The sequence below is a fragment of the Mustela putorius genome, unplaced genomic scaffold (genome assembly GCF_011764305.1).
Source record: "Mustela putorius furo isolate JIRA1106 unplaced genomic scaffold, ASM1176430v1.1 tig00003988_pilon_pilon_pilon, whole genome shotgun sequence".
NCBI classification, from domain to species: Eukaryota; Metazoa; Chordata; class Mammalia; order Carnivora; family Mustelidae; genus Mustela; species Mustela putorius.
The window spans coordinates 7080148-7102154 of NW_025422127.1; the positions used below are offsets into that span (position 1 = coordinate 7080148).

The window sequence follows — 22007 nt, forward strand, 5'->3', positions numbered from 1 at the left end:
CCTATTATTTTCATATACCTATGGATCTAGGGAGACTCTCTTAATCAAACACATTAATATTCAGCAAATATTCACCCTGAGTAGAATAAAGGACTATAAGTAGTTTCATATCAGTTTAGGGTAGATTGCCCTCAAGTGAATTATAAAATGATTTTTAAATTTTCAGAGTTTTTGGAATTTCAGATTTTCAGATAAGGGATTGTAAAGCTATATTTTGAAATCCTTAAAATAATGATTCTTGAATAAATTAAAAATAATTTATTGATTGCTAACCTAGCAAATAAAAGAAAAATGATCCTTAAAAATGGTATCCATGGGGGCACCTTGGTGGCTCAGTGGGTTGAAACCTCTGTTCTTGGCTTGGGCTCTTTGCTCGGCAGGGAGCCTGCTTCTCCCTCTCCCTCTCTGCCTGCTGCTCTGCCTACTTGTGATCTCTGTCTGTCAGATAAATAAATAAAATCTTAAAAAAAAAAAAAAAAAGCGTGGCTGCACTGAGCCAGCTTTGGGTGCTCTGCACACCAGGTCTCCTCCTCTTCCTGTTCTTATTAGCTATGGCGGCCATGAAGACCCTGAATCCCAAGGCCAAGGTGGCCCAAACCCAGGCAGCACTGGCAGTTAATCAGTGCGGCACAGGAACTAGAGAACATCCTGAGGTCAAACTTGGGGCCTAAGAGCACTGTGAAGATAGAAGCCTGTTTCTGGTACTGAAGACATCAAACTTACTGAAGATAGCAATGCACTCTTACTGAAGATAGCAATGCACTGCTCCATGAAATGCAAATTCAATACTCAGCAGCCTCCTTAATAGCAAAGTGGCAACAGCCTAGGATGACATAACTGGTGATGATACCACTTCCAGTGTCTTAATCACTGGTGACCTACTGAAACAGGCAGATCTCTACATTTGTGAAGATCTTCATCCCAGAATAACAGAAGGATTTGAAGCTGCAAAGGAAAAGGCAGTTCAGTTTTTGGAACAAGTCAAAATAAGCAAAGAGAAGGACAGAGAAACACAGATGTGACCATGGCCACACTTAAAATGTCTCCCTCCTAAAGTACATGCTGAACTTGCTGATATCTTAACAGAGGCTGTAGTGAACTCTATTTTGGCCTTTAAAAAACAAGGTGAACCTATTGACCTTTTCATGGTTGAGAACATGGAAATGAAACAAATCTGAAGCTGATAAAGCTTAATCAGAAGTCTGGTTTTGGACCTTGGGGTGTGCATCCTTATGTGAAAAAAAGAAATAGAAGATGCACACATCCTCACATGTAGTGTGTCATTAGAATATGAAAAAACAAGTGAATTTTGGCTTTTTTTTTTATACAAGAGTTCAGATGGAGAGAAACTTATAAAAGGTGAAAGAAAATTCATTGAAGATAGAGTTTAAAAATAATAGAACTGAAAAATCTGTGTGATTCAAATAAAGCATTCAAAAGGGAGTTGACCCCTTTTTCTTAGATGCTCTTGTGTAGAGCTGAAAGGAGAGATGTGGAAAGGCTGACTCTTACTTGTGGTGGAGTAGCTCTAAATTCTTTTGATGATCTAAATCCTGGTTGTTTTTGGACATGCAGGACTTGTCTATGAGTATACATTGGCAGAAGAGAAATTCACCTTTATTAAATTTTATTGAATCCATCATATTATCGGTCAAAGGACCAGATAAACACACAGTCACTCAAAGGCTCAATAAGGATGGTTTAAGAGCTGTTAAAAATTCCATTGATGGTGGCTGTGTAGTTCTAGATGCTGGAGCAATGGAGGTGGCAATAACAGAAGCCTTGATTAAATATAAGCCCAGTGTAAAGGGCAGGGCCCAACTTGGAGTTCAAGCGTTTGCTGATAAATTGCTCATTTTTCCCAAGGTTCTTGCTCAGAACTCTGGTTTTGACGTTCAAGAAACACTAAAGTTCAAGCAGAACATTCAAAATCAGGTCAGCTTGTGCGTGTGGACTTGAACACGGTCGAGCCAATGGTAGCAGGCAACGTAGGCTTATGGGATAACTGTTGTGTAAAGAATAGCTTTACACAGTCCTGCAGTATGATTGCCACCAACATTCTCCTGGTTGATGAGATCACGAGAGCTGGAATATCTTTGAAAATGTTGAATTGAAGCTTCCCTGTATCATCTGAATCATGAAGATTCTACAGAGTGATCCTAAGAATAGCTCTGGAAGCTTGCAGTGATTTTCAAAAGCATTTTCTTTCCCCATATGAAAAAAAGAGAGAACACTGACACCCATATTCTGACATTCTGAAATTATAATTACAGTATTTTTTAAAATTATACTGCAGTGTACACATTAAGTAACAGGATGTTTTGCTTTAGCTTCAGTGTTATAAAAGTACCAAGTTAGATAAGTATATGTTATCTACCTTGTTATTAAATGTTCCTTGAAATACAAAACAACAACAACAAACCTACAGTTCACCTTTAATGAGTGGCTCTCTGTTTTTTATCTTAGGTGAGGTTTTTTTCATTTAAATTTTTTATGAGACTGTGTTAAGTATATTAATTACATTTTATTATTATTCCACTTAGAATAAGGGTAGAACTTAGTTTAAGAAGATATTGAAAGCACATGGTTAGAATCATGTAAATTTCTTGATAAAGTTCTAGAAATTAGGAATGTTTTCTTTGTGAATATTTTTGATCTTTAGATCAGAACAACTCTTGTTTTTTCCTAGCTTATCTTTAGATTGTTACGTACTTGTTATAGCTTTAAATAATTTTTGAAACTTCAAAATTGCTTGTGCCCTGAAAAGTACCTTGAGTTCTAAGGATTTACTTAAAGAACTATAGCACTTGCTTCTATAAGAGAAAACGCAGATTCTTACATAATACCTAACATCATACACATGCAGTAAATGTTGGTGAATGAAAGTACTGCTAAAAATGTGTTGATGTAGTTAAGAGCTCCAGTCTTCACTGAATCACCCAGAGTAATAGGAAACCCAAATTTCTAAGCATGTAACTACTTACTATAAAATGTGCCCAAACCATGTAATAGAATGTCATAAATTGTCCAATGATAGTTTATTAGAATAAAATAAATTTTTTTAAATAGCACCAGTATATGAAAAGACTCTCTGAAAACTTAGAGTAAAAGGAAATTCTCAATAAAGTCTGTATACCCAAGTCTGTAGCAAACATTATACTGAGAAATTTTGAACACGAACTAAATGGGATTGGAAGTTTGAAAAGAAAAAAAATGCACTGCTTGCATATATTACAGTCATCTGCTTAAATCCAAAACCCATCTAAAACTAAAACCAAGAAAATTCAAGATTCTCTAAGACTAAATTTATAAAAATTAGGGGTGCCTGGGTGGCTTAGTTGGTTAAGCATCTGCCCTCAGCTCAGGTCATGATACATAGGGTATCAAAAGTTGAGGGAAAACATTGCAAGTTGTAATATGGTGATAAAAGGAAGAATCACCTGTTGACTTCGTTAAAAATGATTTCTAGGGACGCCTGGGTGGCTCAGCTGGTTGGGCAGCTGCCTTCGGGTCAGGTCATGGTCCCGGCGTCCTGGGATCGAGTCCCGCAATCGGGCTCCTTGCTCAGCAGGAAGCCTGCTTCTCCCTCTGCCTCTGCCTGCCATTCTGTCTGCCTGTGCTTGCTCGCTCTCCCTCTCTCTCTCTCTGACAAATAAATAAAATCTTTAAAAAAAAAAAAAAATGCTTTCTAGGCCCCATCACCAGAATTTCTGATTTGGTAGCACTGGGTGGAGTGGAGCTCCAGAATTAATGGTTCTAGTAAGTTCCCAGGTGATTCTAAAGCTTTTGATGTTTTGAGAAATTTTGTAGGTGATGTTTCTTAATATTTACTATGTGGCCCACCGTAGTATGAACAGAATATAAAGATAAATCTTTATGTTGGGTCCAGGTGCATTTTTAGGTGCTGCTTATGAACAAGAAAATACCAGTATGATAGGTATGTTTCCTGAAACAGAGGAATGTCCTGGGCCCATTTTTATCAGAATGGAGACTATATATTCTTAGCTAAAGCTGAATTTTTGTGCTACTTGATTGAGAAGGAATACTAAATATTAAATGTTAAGGGCAAAGTATAATTTTGTTTGAAACATGTAATCCTGTAGTTACAAAAATGCATATATCTTGAAACAACCCATAATCTGTATTAGAAATCTAAAGCTACCTAAAAAATACTTGAGAGTCTTCTGTCTGGATTTTTCTGCTAGATACCAAGATTGATTTGAAATTTACATCTTTATATTCGTGTTATGTTTTTAAAATACTCAAGTGCTTAGTTTTTTTCAGAACTTGCATTTCTTATCTAGTTTTTCTGATTTCTTGAACTCTCAAAACATAGTGTTTTGCAGTAATATCCTTAAAAAGTTTTATCCCAAGGTTTTCTGTTCTGTTAAATTTGACCATTTATTTTCCAAAGATGTTGGCATTAGGTACGTAGTGTGATTATTCAGTGGGAGATACATGGCTAGTTAAATCTTGTATTTCTAAAAAATTATTTTAATAGTAATTGTAAAAGCACAGGGATTCCTAAAGAGAGGAGAAACCTAATCCGTAGATTATACCTCTTATTTTCCAGAGTTTGTTGAATGTTAACACTTTGTTCCTTAGCCGTAGCTTCTGAGACACAACTCTGTTAAATTTTGACTAAGTTGTACAATTAATCTTTTTCTCTGTGGTTGTATTTAGGTATAGTTATTTTAAAGGATGGCTTTGATATTATTAATATTAGAGAAAAAAATCTAAATTACTCTTGTGAGAATAGCACAAGAAATGGATTTCATTCAGATATTTTCATTAGTTGTTCAAAAATACTGACAAAAGACATGTGATTAAGTATCTGGTGAATAAAAGTTGAAGGTCATTGATGATTGTGAAAAGGCAGTTTTCATGGGCTAGAAAACATCCAGAGAAGAATCTAAAATTAACCACATAAGGCATGAGAGGCCAAAAATAATCAAATGGAAAACTAAGCTAGTAGTTCTTACTCATACATTGTCTCTTTGCCACCTGTGTCGTTCCGATTAACAAAATTCCAAATTGGTGACCAAAACACCCAAGTATAAACTAAATCTGGTACCTTATTACTTTTTATTACAGCACTGTGTTCCTGAGTGCTCTGCTTGGCAAGAGGGAGCACTTATAAATAAAACTATTGCATATTTCTTTTTGCTCAAGATAAATAATAAAAGCATGTAGGTGACTCTGCAATATTCTGTTTTTGTTTTTTACACCATCTGTTTCAATTCTGTATTTGCTTAAATACATTCAGAAAAACCTAATGTATACTTCTTTAGAATTTTCTTGAGTGATTAAACCCAGTTTGCATATGTAATTAGATGTTTAACTGTATAAATTGATTCAGAAATGATGCATAGAGCTATTTGGTTGAAAATTCCTAAATTACATACTAGGAAACTCATACTAAAGTAAAGTATTGGTTTCATTTTAACAAATTGAACTGAGTTTAAATTTAACAAATTGTACTGAGACTTTTTAAGTAATTATAGGCATAGTTTCTGCTTATTTGAAACAGTAGGTTTGGTTATTGCAGGGTTTTTTGGGCACTAAACAAGCTATATTTATCATAGTTCACAGAAAATGTGTTATCAGTTTTAATCTTGTTCAAACATGAAGTTGGGGATTGAGTGGTTTGAGTTTGTGGGAGTTGAGAGAGGGCTCATAAACCAGCTTTTGATTCCTTGTTATTCATTTATAGTCACATTTTAAATTAATAATGTGTCTTCAATTTAAAATGCAACCTTATGAGCCATAAATCTAAGGTAATATTCCCCCAAATCTATAATTTGTTATAATTTTTAAGGACATTATAAATTTTCTTTTGTACTTTATATCACTTTATCTTGTTCTTATTTTTCTCCTTAAGAAAAAGATGTAGAATGACTTTGTCTGAGACTCTAAATTAAGGTAATGGAACAGCCAAACAAAACTGCCTAGGATGTAGTTGAAGATAGGGAACCAAAGTATGGAGACTAATAACTGCAGATGTGGAGTTCTATTCCTAGAATTGAGGAATTTAAACATATATGAATTATCTAATCGAAAATGTAAAGAACTATATACTATAAGAGTGTTCTGAAGTAATGACATAAAACAAAAAGATCAAAGAGAAAGAATACTTCCGAACATTCAGGAAAACTTGGAACCCATTATGTTAGAGAGGCCAAAGGAGAAAACTTTTAGAAGAAAGGGAATGGTCAACATTGCTAAAATGATCCAGAGACCGGTGGGAGAAGAGAAAGCTTCCACATACTTGACAAGTGGGAACTTGTATTGGGAATGAGAAATAGGTTATAGGAAAAGAGGAATTGAGTAATCAGAAAATGGAACAAGTGGTACAAATCACTCATCTTGAAATGTAGTGAAAGAAGGAAGGTAAGTACCCAGAAGAAGGGTACTTGTTTAGAAAGGCAGGATTCCTAGAGAGGGAGAGAAACTGCTTTATATACAAATTTTTTGTTGTTATTTGAATGTATACCTCCTTTCCTAGGTATTTGTCACCTAAAGATAGGCGTCATAATAATGTTAGAAGGAAGTTCCTGTGTGCTGCCATTTACCAAATAAACTGCTTTTTTCTGGTTATTTTGGCTATCCAAATTCCAGATCCTTTTTGGAAAGGCTTGCACATCAGCACACTCCCTGTGACTTGAGGTTTCTCGTTTTAATATTCATTAAGATCCTGAGTCTTTATGCACACTCCTTTGAAATGCTGAAAATGCACATGGATTAAATAAATCTTTTCATCTAAACAGTGTACCAGTTTCCTATTGTGGAAAGATAATATATAATCTAGTACCTGTACCGTGTCTCCCAAGTTTTGTCAAACAGCATGGTCACAGTTGAGTTCAGTAACTAGTGTTAGATTTGATATTTAAAAACCATATCCAGATTTAATTGAAGTTAGGAAATTAAGACAGCATATTTCATGCATAAATGTAATTTAAGTTTACAGTTCTTATATAGATGCTTGATATGCACAGGTACTGACAAATATTATTGGATATTTTATTGTTGTTTTTCCCTGGTTTGATCCAAAAAGGATTTGAGCAATTTGCAGTAATACATATGAGTCAAGAAATCCCTCAAATGTAAAAATAAACTTAGTCACTGTAAGGTGAAATGAAAGGAGAAGTTAGCTGGCAGGAGCAAGTAAGGGCTTTTGAAGTTATCAAAATTGATCTGCAAATGTATGGATTTGTTTTGGGTCCTAATTCAAATCAACCGACTGGGGAGAAAAGATACTTTGAGACAGTTGGGGGAAAAAGTGAACATGAACAGAGTATTCAATTGGGACTGATAGTGGTATCAAAAAAGATCTGTTACCTGTTAGGGATATATATTGTAATTTTTTTGTTTGTTTCCATTTTTTTGTTTATAATTTGTTTTATTTAAATTCCAGTTATCATAAAGTACAATATTAGTTTCAGGAATAGAATTCAGAGATTAATCACTTACATATATAACACCCAATGTTCATCACAACAAGTGCGCTGCTTAATACCCATCATCCATTTAGCCCATCCCACCTTCCCTCCAGCAACTCTGTTTGTTCTCTATAGTTGTCTATTTTATGGTTTGCCTCTCTTTTTTCCCCTATGTTCATCTATTTTGTTTCTTAAAATCTACGTATGAGTGAAATCATGTGGTATTTGTCTTTCTCTGACTTACTTCACTTAGCATAAAACCCCCTAGCTGTAGCCACATCATTGCCAATCACAAGGTTTCATTTTTTATGGTGGAGTAATATTCCATTATATATATTTATATATATATACATTTATCCTATACATTTCCTATACATTTAAAATTTCACCTGCCACATATAAATGTTTATATATATGTATATAGAGAGAGAATATATATATACAGGTGAAATTTTAAATGTATAGGATTTCCTTTAAAATAGTCCAGCAAAAACATGGGGAGAGGGAGGTCAAGGAAATAAAGATAAAACGAAAGTGGCAGGATGTTAATAATTTTTGAAGCTGAGTGTCTGGTATTGGGTACGTGAGGACTTGTGTAAGTTTGGAAATTTCTGTAATAGGTTGAAAATAAAAATGGGTGGGTGCCTGGGTGGCTCAGTGGTTGAGCCTCTGCCTTCAGCTCAGGTCATGATCTCAGTGTCCTGGGATGGAGCCCCGCATCGGGCTCTCTGCTCAGCGGGGAGCCTGCTTACCCCTTCTCCTCTGCCTGCCTCTCTGCCTACTTGTGATCTCTCTCTCTCTCTGTGTCAAATAAATAAATAAATAAATCTTAAAAAAAAAAAAAGAAAATGAAATTTTAAAAATGGGTTGCAAATTTGGTACTGGGATTCATAATGGCTGAAGAAAAGTAATTTTATTTTTAAAAATATTTGTTTATAAATAATACTAAAATTCATTTTGGTATAAATAATATTTTTGTGAAAAATAATCTTCACAACAAAAAAATGTACTGAGAAGAGTAGAATTGTTTTACATATTTGAAATTTCTTTAGTATCTGACTAAACAGAAGACAAATTCTCATATGGGCTTCTGCATTCAGTTTATTGTGATATATTGTTTGGATTGAAGTGCATAAATAAAGCTCAGTATCAGTTTCACAGATACGTAGTTAGAACACAGGTATTTTCAGATAACTGACACCACATCAGAACTTGAGTAGCGGTGGTTTAATGATGAAAATTTAATTGCAGTGTGGAATCTGGAACCACATCAATCAACTTTTAATACTATTATGTTAAAATCTATCATGTGTACTTGATGCAGTTGGAAAAATATTGATTCACTAAGTTATGCAGATATTCCAAGTATTGACATATTTCATCAGATAGTATCTTCTTCATCACATAGTATTTTTTAATCATTTCTTAAAACATCACCAATCTTAGAAGGAAAGTCTTTAAATAGTGGGAAGCTATCAAGCCTCACAGTGGCAAAGTCAGGTTTTCCAGAATTCTCTTTTTTGTTTGATCACTTGAATGTTATCATGGGCAACAAATACTTTCAATTTTTTTCCTTGAAGTTACAGTCTTCCTTCATTCATTTTGAGATGTCTGCCAGATAGCCTTTATGTGGAAGAGTGATGCAGTGAAAAGAGGGCTAGTTCTGCTTGATTCAAATATTTACACAAGTGTCTTTCCTCATGACAATCATGTTACTTCAGTATAGAACGGATGTGCGTTATGCAAACTTTCCAGTTTGTCACGTAAAAAAAAAAAAAAAAAAAAAAAGAAGTGTATTTAAGGGTTAGGATTTAATAAAAGTAATATTTTTTATCTTTTTAAGATGGATATTCTTAAGTGAAACTGTTTTCTTCACTGTAAGGAGACAGTGAAAAATACAGTGACTCTAGTATATAATTTGATGCTGCTGCTTTAACTCATGGTAAGGTATCAGCAGTTTTACCCATCATTGTTTTTGCACTATCATTGGAAATACCCACCCAGTGAAAAGGTCAACTAACACTTAAGTAGCACCTTTATATAGATGGGCACACCGAAAGAATCACAGGGCCTTCCAAGGGTCCACTGACTGTTCTTTGAGAACCACTTCCTAAACATCCAAGACATTTTACCCTTGCCTACCCTGTGGTCTTTGCCCCAGCCTTTATTAATTTTATTAATGTGGTCTCCTAAATGATCTGTCAGTCTCCTTTCTCTTTCTCAAGAATTACCTTTCTGGAGTACAAATCTGATTGTGTAGTTACCCTTTTAAACTCTTTCAACATGCCCAGTACAATGGAATAAGATCTACTAAGTTCTTTATAGAACATCAAAGTTCGTTTTTTATCATGCCTACCTTCTTAATTTCTGTTCTTGTCACTACTTGTTTCCTACTCTTAAAGCCGAACTGAATTTATTGATAATTCCTGAACACATCTTCATTTCTACAGTCCCATACATTTGCGTATGCTGTTCCTTCCACCTGGAATACTCTCACTTCCAGTTTCCACCTATCCCTCCAACTCTGCACATCATTTTAAATCACCTCGTGTTATTACCCACAAAATTTTATATTTTAGTTTTAAAATTTCTATAGGACTTTAAACTGTTTTATATTTATTTTGCTTATGTGTTATTTTCTCCCATTAGATTTTGAGCTGTTTGATGTCAGGAACTGTGTCCTTGTATTCCTAGTATTTACGAAGGGCAAGGCATATAGTAGTCATTTAATAAATGTTTGAATATTTCAGTAAATTTCTTTTAACTTCTAACAGGAACTTCTAACACTGTTCTTGGATAGAGTTGCTAATGGATAGTAAAAAGGCCACAAATGGGCAAAGGGAAAAATATATATTATATATATATATTTATTTATTTATATATAAATTTGACCATAATTAAAATTCAAGAGAACATGTCAGTTTATTTCTGTTTCTGAAAAGGTAAAGTGAATTAAATTGTAGGTAAATGGATCACGTTTTGAAAAATTAACCTCCTTAATTCATTATAACTCTTTTCTCTAATAAATATGGGGGTTTTTTCTTTGATAACAGCATTCTTAACATGCAGGCAAAAACGCCAGGATACTTATGTGTTTCTGTTACTATTTAAAAACTACTACCGTAAAATATTAAGATAACCTTTTAAATGTGTCCTCTACATTATTTTATATTAAAACTTGGTTAATTGTGTCTTATATTTTGATCTTAGTACAGTAAAATAATACCTTACAAGGTTTTCTGTCAGAAAGCCATCTAAATAGAGGTCTTAACTTCGTATAATCTACCTATATACAACCTATATCAACAACAAAAAACACTCCTTTAAAATAAAAAAATTTTACCAAGACTTCATAATGTATAAAATTTTCAAAAGTTAAATAAAAATTTTTATGTGTAAGAAATGTTATTGCCCACCATGTATTCTGCATTCTGCATAATGCATTGCGAGTATATAGATTAGGTGTAATCCAAATCACCTAAAATTTGTAAACTTCGCAGATTTTGTAGATCATACTTCCATGCCCATTGACCATTTCACTGTTCATTAGCACCTGATCAAAGGAAATAAAATAATTTTTAAAAACTAATCACTTTGGGCCTCACTAATTTAGAATTTGTAAGGAATGAGATGCTAGACTGACAGCTTTTTGTAGTCCATGGCCTGGATATTGCCTAATAAATTAAAATTGTTTACAAAATTATAAGGGAAATTAAATATTTAAGAGACCTGTTAAGTATTTTAAAGTAATCATTCCTGTGTAATGAGTTTGTTGATTATAAATCATGCCCTTAAAGCATATTGGTTGATTAAAAGCTGTTAGTAATTCAAATTTCTCTGAAAAGATTCTGAATTAGTGAGGTGTGTAATATAGAATCAGATGTATATCTTTTCAGTTTTTGTAGAAATAACTTTGGCCAAAAATTACTTCTCAAGATTATGTTTTGAAGTTCTTCTATGCTATTGTATCCCTGTTGCCTTACATTTTAAAGAACTGGTAAATCCTCGGATCTCTCTGTCAGTGTTGTATATAAGTAAAATGAAATGGTACCTACTGAGATACAAATTGGATTTCATTTACGTGCTTCCTTAAAAAATTGATATTTTAATTCTACCGATTTAAGGAAATTATTGTTGTAAAATATGGAAAATGGTTACCTGAATTCAGAAATGGGTATATTAGTACATTTATAGGAATAATAAATATCAAGTTGTATATTTAATTTGATAAATTTCTTTTGAAAATAATTCCCTTTTGTACCAATACATAAGGAGTAGAAAAACAAAGGAGATATAGTGATTTTGCTCATGAATCTGTTTTCCAGCATTCATTTACTACATACATTGTCATCTGTTTTTTTCTTTATTTCATAATTAATTTCAAAATTCAGCATTTTTTATCTAATTTAACATTTTCATATTTTTAAAGGTCCCCAGGTGCATCCAATTTTTCAGCTTTACCAAAGATCTCTCCTTCATCTCTATCAAATAATTATAACAACATCAACAACAGAAAGTAAGCACTGAATCTTAAAAACTCTTTGTTTAATTGATCGCCCTATTGTGGTTGCAAAAAATCTCTTGTATCTAAAACATAGGATAAAAGTCTTAATGCATTCAAATTGAATTTTTTTTAAATTACTGATCAGTTCTTCTAGGAGTAATTTTACAAGAAAGCACTATTCTAAACTTCTTGATTTAATACATCTATTACAATAATCCACTAAAAGAGAATTAAAGTACTTTCAGAATTTTACTTTTTAAACACTAACTGTTGAAAATATATATAGAAGTCTGTTAGAACTCAATTTTTTAGTAAGAGTATAAATTTCAGATGTCATTTGAGAACTAGATATATAATCACCTACAATATGTAGTAATATTTTTTTTTTTATATTTTATTTATTTATTTGACAGAGAGAAATCACAAGTAGATGGAGAGGCAGGCAGAGAGAGAGAGAGGGAAGCAGGCTCTCCGCTGAGCAGAGAGCCCGATGCGGGACTCGATCCCAGGACTCTGAGATCATGACCTGAGCCGAAGGCAGCGGCTTAACCCACTGAGCCACCCAGGCGCCCTAGTAATATTTTTTTTAAGTGTATATCAGTGATTCTCACCTGGAAAGCATACACAAATTTTTAGGTTTATCAAAAAGGCAGTCACTTTTTCTTTAAAAAGGTTAGAGAAACAGTTCCCTTGCCCCATCATGAATAATATTCAGAATCTCAGAATTTGTAAAAGTTACGTGAAAGTATATGCTATATTGCCATAGAAAAAGGTTAAAAATCACTTGGGCTTTACTGTAATGTCTGACATGGGTATATTACCTTGAAAATTGTCATGGTTTTTATTTTATAGAAAAGGATAAAAAGAAAGCTTTTGTTATTTGTAGTAAGCGAAGAACTTTAATCTAGAAACAATTACCCTTTTATTGTTTCTTGAATATATACATTACATTGTGGTTTATTTTTTGGGATAATTGTATGTAGTTTTCCTTTTTTTTTTTTTTTAATTTGCCCTACTTGTCCAGTTCATAAATGGCATCTGATTTCCCAAAGAGTAAATTTGAAAAGACTAAGGCTACTTGTGAAATAATTTTTAAAATAACATCATTAATTGAATTTATAGGTTTAATTAATTTTCCCTGAAAATTCATATCTGGAATGGGGAGAAGGCTTGAAAAATGATTTTAATGTACACCTAGATTATAAATACATAAGAATAGCCAAAATAATTTTGGAAAGGAAAATGAGAAAGGATTAATCCTACTAAATATCACAGCCTCTGACAAAGATAATAAGAATTCAAACAGCATGGTAGTGACCCAAAAATACATCTACAGATCAGAGAAATAGAAAACATAGTCCAGAAACATCCCCTTATACATAAAAGAATTCAATGTGATCCAAAAACATTGTAGACTAATGGAGAATGAGCAGATTATCCAGGAAATTTTGTTGGGAAATTGGATCACTATTGAGAATTTCTCTTTTTTTTTTTTTTTTTAAGATTTTTTATTTATTTATTTGAGAGAGAGACAGTGAGAGAGAACATGAGCGAGGAGAAGGTCAGAGAGAGAAGCAGACTCCCCGTGGAGCTGGGAGTCCGAAGCAGGACTCGATCCCGGGACTCCGGGATCATGACCTGAGCCGAAGGCAGTTGTCCAACCAACTGAGCCACCCAGGTGTCCCAAGAATTTCTCTTTAAAACTTGATATTCAGTTGACCTTTTAATTGTTAGGCTTATAAAAATTAAAAAACAAATAAATGGAAAAAACACTTGCTACAAATGACAAAGGATAAATATTCCTAATATATCAAAGTCATAAAGATCAGTGAATAATTTTCTAAGATAAGTAGAAAAATGGGCAAATGATGCAACTGGCAATAAAAGCAAGGTAATTAAAATATATAAACACTTTAAATACTCAGATTCACAACTAACTAGAGATATGCAAATTAAAACCATTAAAAATTCCATCTACTTCTCTCCACCTCAGTCTCACTGGGAAGAGTTAATGGTATTTATTCTTGCAAGGATTTCATTTGAGTGATTGGAGTATTAGTCCAACTTTTCTAGAAAAGAATTTACCATATGTGTGTCAAGAAGATTTATTAATATATTAATTCCTTTTAGAAATTTATAAAAAGACATGTGTATCGTAATATAATAACATTACATTATAGTGTAATAGTGAAATATTGAAGACACTATGAATATGAATATGAATATCTAAAACTGCAATGTAGTGTGTTCTTTACTACTTAAAAATGTATGTTCACAGGCAAAAAAGTGAAAGGAAATACCCCTTTAATCTGGTTAATGTTTTATATGGTATCTTTTAATTAAATTCATCAAAAATAATTTTTTCATGGGAGTTAAAATACTTCTTGTGTTTCTACCAATTGCAGATGCTCCCACATTTACTATAAAAGAACTCAGTTCAACATATATTTATAGTTATTGTTTGGAGAAATTTTTAACACTGTAGACTGCATTGACCATAGACTGTAGTCATCGTGTTAGTATATGGGGTCTGGTGCATTTTTGTTTTTGTCATTTCCCTCCCATAGTAAAAATATGATGGTATAATCAGATCCTAAAACCTCTGACTGCAGAAGATAACTGGGAGAGAAATTGGAGTATTAAGTTTGAGATATATTCTACTTCTATGGCTAGATTTTATTTTTAGCTGTTAATATTTGTTTATTTTAGGCACTAAAATAGTCCTTTCATTATAGGAAATTTTTATAGCAAATAGCTATTGAAGTACCACCATGCTTAAAAGTAAAGCTTTAACAATAAAGCTTACCTTTCTTAGTAAGGAATAAAATTTAAACATTTGTAAAATGGAAAGTTTTTTTAAATTTTAATTTGAATCAACATTTTAATTACTTTCAATGTGAATTAATCTGAATTTGAATTACTGTTTGGTTTAATATTATCATAATAAATTATTTCACATAAAATTTATTTCTTTCCATTCAACTTGTAGAAATACATAGGAGTTTAAGACTGCCTATGGAAGTAGCATAATTTCTTTAATTAAATGTAAAATGGGTAGTGACCTTTTTTAGATTAAGTGCGTTTTTGAAACATCACATGTGACTCTGCAAGTACCAAAGTATATACTAAAATCAGTAGTTATTACTTACAAGTTTATGTGACATTATTTATAAATTCAAGACTTGAATTAAACTGATACATTACTAAGATAAAAAGTTTTCACTTCCAGAAATAAGGATATTGGTCATAAAGGTAACAAAGTATACTTAGAATTATTTCGTATAAATTTAATAAAGCTGTTATTAAAGACTAATGAAGAGTCAATTGTTTCCTAATGTAGTAGTTTTACCTCCTACTCTCTACAGTTTTTGGTTTTGCCTCAATTATAATTTAAGTTCATTTTTAATGTGCGCCATTCCCTCTTTTTGTTCCCTGCATTTTTTTGTCTTGCTACATTTGCTTTCATATAACGCTGTCTTTGAAAAGTCTTTTTAATGTATGTATTGTCATAATTCTTGGCATTCCACATCAGAGCACATTTCTGTTTTTATGTTAATTCATTTAAAACTCTTTTATTTGAAATGGAAATGACTTCCTATAAGAGATTAAACTATGAAAAAGTACTTGATTTTGGAGACTGCCAGGGCTAGACAGCCATATGGCTCTTTGCAAGTTACTCACTGAAAGCATCATTCATTAACTGCAAAATGAGCATAATTATAGTTATGAGGATTAAATTATAGATTTATAATACAATGTCAAATATAAGTGCTAATTGAAAAGTCAATCTGAAATTTGTATAGAAAGATAGGGCTCAATTTTACCAAAAAATAAGTTACTTTTTTCAGTGTATCTTCATTTAGGATGATAGATTTATAATACAGAATTAACATAGTATAATACTAAAATTCCCATTAAGATTACAGGCATACTTATTTATTTTTGCAAAACTGCTCTGCTGTAGAGGATAAGGACTAGCTTTTCACCTTTAGGAAAAAAGATAGTCACAGGTCTAGGTTTCCATGTATTTTGTTGGAAATGTTTTAAGAACTCCTGGTTTTGGTATTCTCCATGACTTACTTTAATATTTGATTTAGGAAGCACGTAACATGTGGGTTATAAGTAACCAGTCAATATAGTGTTAAAATATTTTAAATTTATGTTTTTATTATTGTCATTGAGCATCTAGACTGTCTCAGTCTTTGGGCCGTGCTTGTATTTACTCTGTCACTTAAACTGAAATGTAGATATCCTTTAAGATTCAAATTTTAGACAAAACAAAAAAAACTGCTTCTGCAATTGAGTTTTTGTTCATTTCTCAGTAAATTAAAATCCCTATCCCAGCAAATTCCATCCTGTTGCCACTAAGAAAGAGAAGAGCTTCCAGCATCCATTTGTGTTACTTGTGGCTGTATGAATATATACTTAAGGAATAAGCGTGTAAATGTGGCTTTTTTAGTCTTTTCACTTGCCTCTGTGTGTGTGTGGCGTGGCGGGGAGAGGGGGTGTGGGGGCGTGAGCATGCATTTGAGCATACTTTCCCTGTGTACTCTGCTCAAAAAATTTTTTAAAAGATTTTATTTATTTATTTGACAGAGATCACAAGTAGGCAGAGAGGTAGGCGGGGTGGGGGAGGGGGAGAGAGAGAGAGAGGAAGAGGAGGAATCAGGCTCCCTCCTGAGCAGAGAGCCCGATATGGGGCTCAATCCCAGGACCTTGGGATCATTACCGGAGCTGAAGGCAGAGGCTTTAACCCACTGAGCCACGCAGGTGCCCCATCTCTGCTCAAATTTCATTTTAATTTTATATCTGGTATATGTGTGGGGTTTTTTAAATGTGGAGGATGTGTAGAAAATGCAGGCCTTTCATTTTTGTATATAGAGACCTTGATTTTAAGCACTTCTTTTGGAAATTAAAAAAGAAAAAACAGGACTTAGCTTTTGTTACATGTCCTCAAAGTTAGATTCAGGAGTCCAGTCATCAATCACTGAATGAACATATAGGTGTCTTATATTTTAGTAGTTACTGGGAATATAAAATATGAATCATAAGGCTAGTGATCTGCCAGAACAAAGGTCCTTGAGTCTATTTTTTGTTTTATACTTTTTTTTTAGTTTAAAACAAGTAAATACAATTACAAGTCTAAAAGTTCTAGAATAGAATTGATCAGGTTGCATTTCTTTGTGCCCTCCCTTTTTTTTTAATTATCAGGATAATTTGCTTTTTGAGACTGGAAACTGTGGTCTTTTTATTTGTGTTATGGGTATGTTCTTAAATTATGTGAAAATATTAGGTTGGCCTTGTGTGTATAGTTTTGGGTTGAGGTGGTTTTGTTTTACCTGTGAAGCTTGTTGAAGGGTAGGTGTGTGTGTGTTTACTAAAGGCTTTGTGGTAACTGGCAGTAATACAGTTCACTTAAACTGTTATAATAATAAAGTATTAGTATAGAAGCTACAGTATGAAAAATTTGAAATTATAAGTAAAAAATACTTCTAAAAAAAAATACCAGGAATAAATTGTACCTAATTGAGATTATCAGGGTTAGTGATTCATCATGTTTATTTGTAACACTCTATTCTTTTATTTGAATTGTAATTTACTTTTAGTATGACCTTGATTCTCATTTCAGGTTTGCTCTCATGAATAAAAAAAGTGATGATTGAGAGTATGGCTTTGAGTTATATATAATGTGTCCATTGTAAATATTTTATAAGATAACCTATTAAAAATTAAGGGAGAATTCATCCTTTCCCACAAAATTATTGTTTTATTACATGTAGAAAGAAAGAGGGACAGTTTAACCTACTGAGTTTTCTTTGTCTTAAAATTACTCTTGATTCTCTAAGGTTGAAAATTATTTGCCTTTTTTTTATGATTAGTATTTATTATGCTGATAATCCAAATTATCCTGAGGTTATATTCATCTAGGTTAAAAAAAAAAGAAAACCTAAATTATTCTAACAAACTAGGAAAAAAAAAATCAAATACTGGAATGTACTTGCTTAGAATCATTTCTGATCACCCCAGGCTTTTTTCTGCATTTGATTACTAGATTTTGCTGGTCTAGCATAGAGACTATAAATAGAATCTTCAATGCATCAGACCAGTGATGTCACAGAGGCCTTGGAAATCTCTGCTCTCACCTGTAGCTAAAGTACAACTCCTCCTGTTTCTACTGTTCTCATTCTATTACAGTAGCAGGATATAAAAGGGACATAAATGAGATGATTTATTGCTGCGGGTGGTGTTTAAAATCTGAATGTTTTAAATTTGATGGAGCAATGAAGAATGGAGCAAGCTGTGGAGCTGCTCCAGCTAATCAATGGTAGAAAGATATAATAGTGGTTTGTATTGGTTGGTGTGGCATATGTGTGCAGGGATTTTGTTGATTGAATGAGAAGTATCTTAATTAAAGGGGTTATTTTCATTAGGTTCATATCTTTAAAAGTACGAGATAATTTTTTTAATAAAAAATTTAATGACTGACCACCTATCTCAAATTGGTTTGAAGTACTCTGTTCATATAACAATTTTTTAAATAATTGGCTGCATTATGAAAAATATTCTTTGTTTTCTTCTAGTGTGAAAAACTCAAATTATTGTCTCCCATCATATACTGCTTATAAGAACTATGATTATTCAGAACCTGGCAGAAACAATGAACAGCCAGGCCTCTGTGGCCTAAGTAACTTGGGAAATACGTGTTTCATGAACTCAGCTATTCAGGTAGGTCATTCCAAAGTGAAATTCACATGGAAATCAGCAATAAAAGAAGAGTAGAGTTTTATGTATCAGAACATGAGTATTATATGTTTTGAGAGTTTCTGTATTCATGGAAGATTTAAACATGCATATTTGAATCATTCATTCTAGTGCTAATAGAATATTAGCATGTTCCTCAATTAGGTGGCATATGATTGATTACCACATGGTAGAAGATTATCACTTACACAAAATATAATTTCAATCAGAAAAGCTAGATTCTCTGAAAAGAAAAAAAAAGTGAGATCACTCCTTTATATTTTCAGTACAAATGTCACGCTTTTTTTGGACATTGGTGGGAATCTTAGAGAATAAATCTTTTATGGTCACCAGTTCTTTAACTCTAAATAAATTTATTTTTAAATCGTTTTTTTAAACTTAATGTGAAATTTAAGATTTTTTTAATGAGAAAATTTTATGAACTTCCTTTTGCATACATATTTTAACAAATCACTTTCCCTTAAAGATGTTTTTAATTTGTGGATACAATTGATCACTTCCCCTTTTTTCCCTTTATCTCTCCATGAAGCTTCCCTTTTCTTCCTGCTCTTTGTACACCCTTTCACAGTTTATTGAATGTTTATGTCTTTGATTAACTTTGAAGTAATGAGATATATATATTTCTTAATATCACTGTCACTAATTATAAAATTAGAAATGGTTATTTCATTTTCTTTTTACAAATAAAATTCTGTACTTCAGAAAGTCCAAAATAATGGTATACTATTTTTGATAGTTCAGTTTTAGCCTTTGGGGGGATCCTTTTTTTGTTTTGGAGTGGTTTTGTTTCTTGAAAATTCAGAAATTTTATTTTTAAATCTGTAATTTTCTGTTCTCAATTCATATTTTAATACTGAATCTCCTATGCCTAGGAGGCATCCTCCAAAGATAGTAGATTAAAATGCAGAGTATGGATTAATTGAGGACATTATTACAACTTTTTTTTACTATCTGAAAATAGGATAGGACTTTTTACCATCCAAAATCCAAAACTCTAATAATTCCTTTTGAACATTGGCATTAATATATTTGTCTCCTAAATTAACCATTGTCTTTACGGTATTATTGGAAAATTAGTATTTGTCATAACTGTCTAGACCAAGAATCTTTTAGAAATGCCTAAAGGATATAATTACTTAATTTGTGATTTCTTGGTTTAGAGTTGATCCACTCAGAAAATAGCCTTTATGCTCAAGCAGATACTGTGTAGGGTTCATAAACTCTTCCTTTAAATTTTTGATGATTAATTTATGCTTTAAATGAACTGAATTGAATTAAATAAATTGAATTACTTTATTCAAAATTATTTTTCTAGGATCGCAGTGCTAGTTAAATAAACAATTTTTTAAAAATTTTATCTTGATATTTCTGGGAGAGGAGAAAAGGAACTCATCTGAGAAGAGCAAGCCAAAACGTACTTTTTTTCTGGTAGCTATTTAAATAACAAAGTAAAGTGTGCTAAGCTTTCAGAGACAGGAACAGACCAGATAGATTGTAATTTTATTTGGATATCTGTTGGACTATTCTACCTGACCACAGAAAACATCTTTAGTACCATCTCTGGAAGATGTTTTATATAAATGGTATGTCAGTACCAGAAAACTCTTCTTGTATCACTAAGTCGTATTAATTTTTAGATCACTCCTATCCTTGCACTGCCAAAATTATTTTGGTTCTAGACACTTTATGAAACTTGAGAGGGGTTTTTTTTGGGAGGGGGAGGTGATTAATCTAAAACCAATCTTGGTTCTTTCTTATAAGGATTAAGAAAATACTTTAACAGCATAGCATTAAATCTGAGATGGTCAGAAGAGAACAAGAGTTAATATTCATGCTAATCATTCAGAAGCGGCTCTGGCTTTCATTCAAACTGAATTCCTTCTAGGAGATTCTTAAGTCCTAGTTTCCTATGCCTTTGATACAGACGTACTAGTGTTTTGTCTCCATATGGTTAACTATAATTCCTTAAAAAATGAGTATTAAAATTAAATCTTCTAATCACTTATGTTGGGCTAGATTTGGCATTTGTTAGACCTTCTTATATATGTTTAAGGTATCAGAAAAACCATTCTATTAGTTATTGCCTCACTTCAAAAGTAGTTTTGAAGTTACAAATTTATAAGTTTTGAATTTATAAATTTATAAAGTTTATCAATTTAATACTGATCCTCTCAATGTATATTACCTTTACATGTTCCATTTTGAATGAAATCAGAGCCATGAGGGTGAGGTTTGTAGAGATGAGGGTGATAGTTTGTTACTTTCTGGTATTAGTCATAAAGTAAGAAAATTTTTAGATGAAAACCTCCGGTTTTTACATTTTAAGCAGTGGATATTATTTCATGTCTGTGTCTTGGCTGGAAACTGTACTTTTGCTAAAATTAAAATCTCTAATCACCTTGGGCAAGAGAAAAAAATGAGTTTTTATTTTTGCTACTTTTGACTTTTAATTCAAATCCACAATTGGGAAAGCTAATACTTCATTTTATTTTCTTAAAGCTTTTATGATTTTTGATTGATTTAGATGTTCACTCTGAAGCTGAGAATTCATCATTAAAGGGAATACAAAATGATGTCAGTAGGCTTTATCCCTGTTTCATGAACATGCATGTAAGTCGTTAGGTCCACAGGTGAAAGGGGTTAAAGATAACTAATAGAGTAGATTCTTTTTTTAAATAATTTTTTTAGATAGTTTCCTCAATTATCTTTTTTTTTTCAAGTTTCCTTATAACTTCTCTGAAATTGAAGACAATTCATGAGCTTCAGAAAATATCTCTACTGATAATTTGGATTTTATTATAATTTCTTATAGTCAATAATTCTTAAAAAAAATACGTAGACATTTTAATACCTTGGGCAGTATGATTATTGATATGCCAAAAAACTTTTTGTGGAAAGCATACCTACTTTTTGTATGTGAGAATGGATTAGTAGCCTTGAGGTAAAGAAATCTTTTTGACTACTTATGGTTAAAAACTAAGTGGCACCAATCTGAGTCTGATTTTAATATTATTAGTCTTACTGTTTAATTATATTTGTATTCAAGATTTTCTCTGAAGTAATAGTATGAATGAGTATTAAACTTTTTTGATGAGAATAGTACTGTTACATAGTTTTAATTTATTAAGTTAATATTTATTGAATATGAAACATCTGAGACACTTTTGGACACAGATCCTGTGTCCATGAAGATTATAGTCTAGATACTGTGGTTTTCACACTTTCTGCCTTTTAGTAAGGACATCTCTTTTTAATTATTACTCTGAAAAGTTTGATTTTATCCTCAGTATTTAAAGAGATTT

At 32.2% G+C, this 22007-nt stretch overlaps 1 protein-coding gene and 1 pseudogene across 9 annotated transcripts in view; both read left to right on the plus strand.

The window, feature by feature from the left end:
- USP15 (ubiquitin specific peptidase 15) overlaps window positions 1-22007 on the plus strand; it is a 112432-nt gene that overhangs the window by 51240 nt on the left and 39185 nt on the right. For 7 of the 9 annotated variants that reach the window (XR_200511.3, XM_045071842.1, XM_045071843.1 and 4 more), the window contains 2 exons: window positions 11869-11955; window positions 18525-18669. Coding sequence is in view for 8 of the 9 variants with exons in the window: in XM_045071842.1 (XP_044927777.1) it covers window positions 11869-11955; window positions 18525-18669 (232 nt within the window). In the remaining variant the exon portion in view is untranslated. The remainder of the gene's footprint in view (window positions 1-11868; window positions 11956-18524; window positions 18670-22007) is intronic. The other 2 variants (XM_045071839.1, XM_004766582.3) reach the window with 1 other exon arrangement.
- Window positions 391-3532, plus strand: LOC101685940 (annotated as a pseudogene).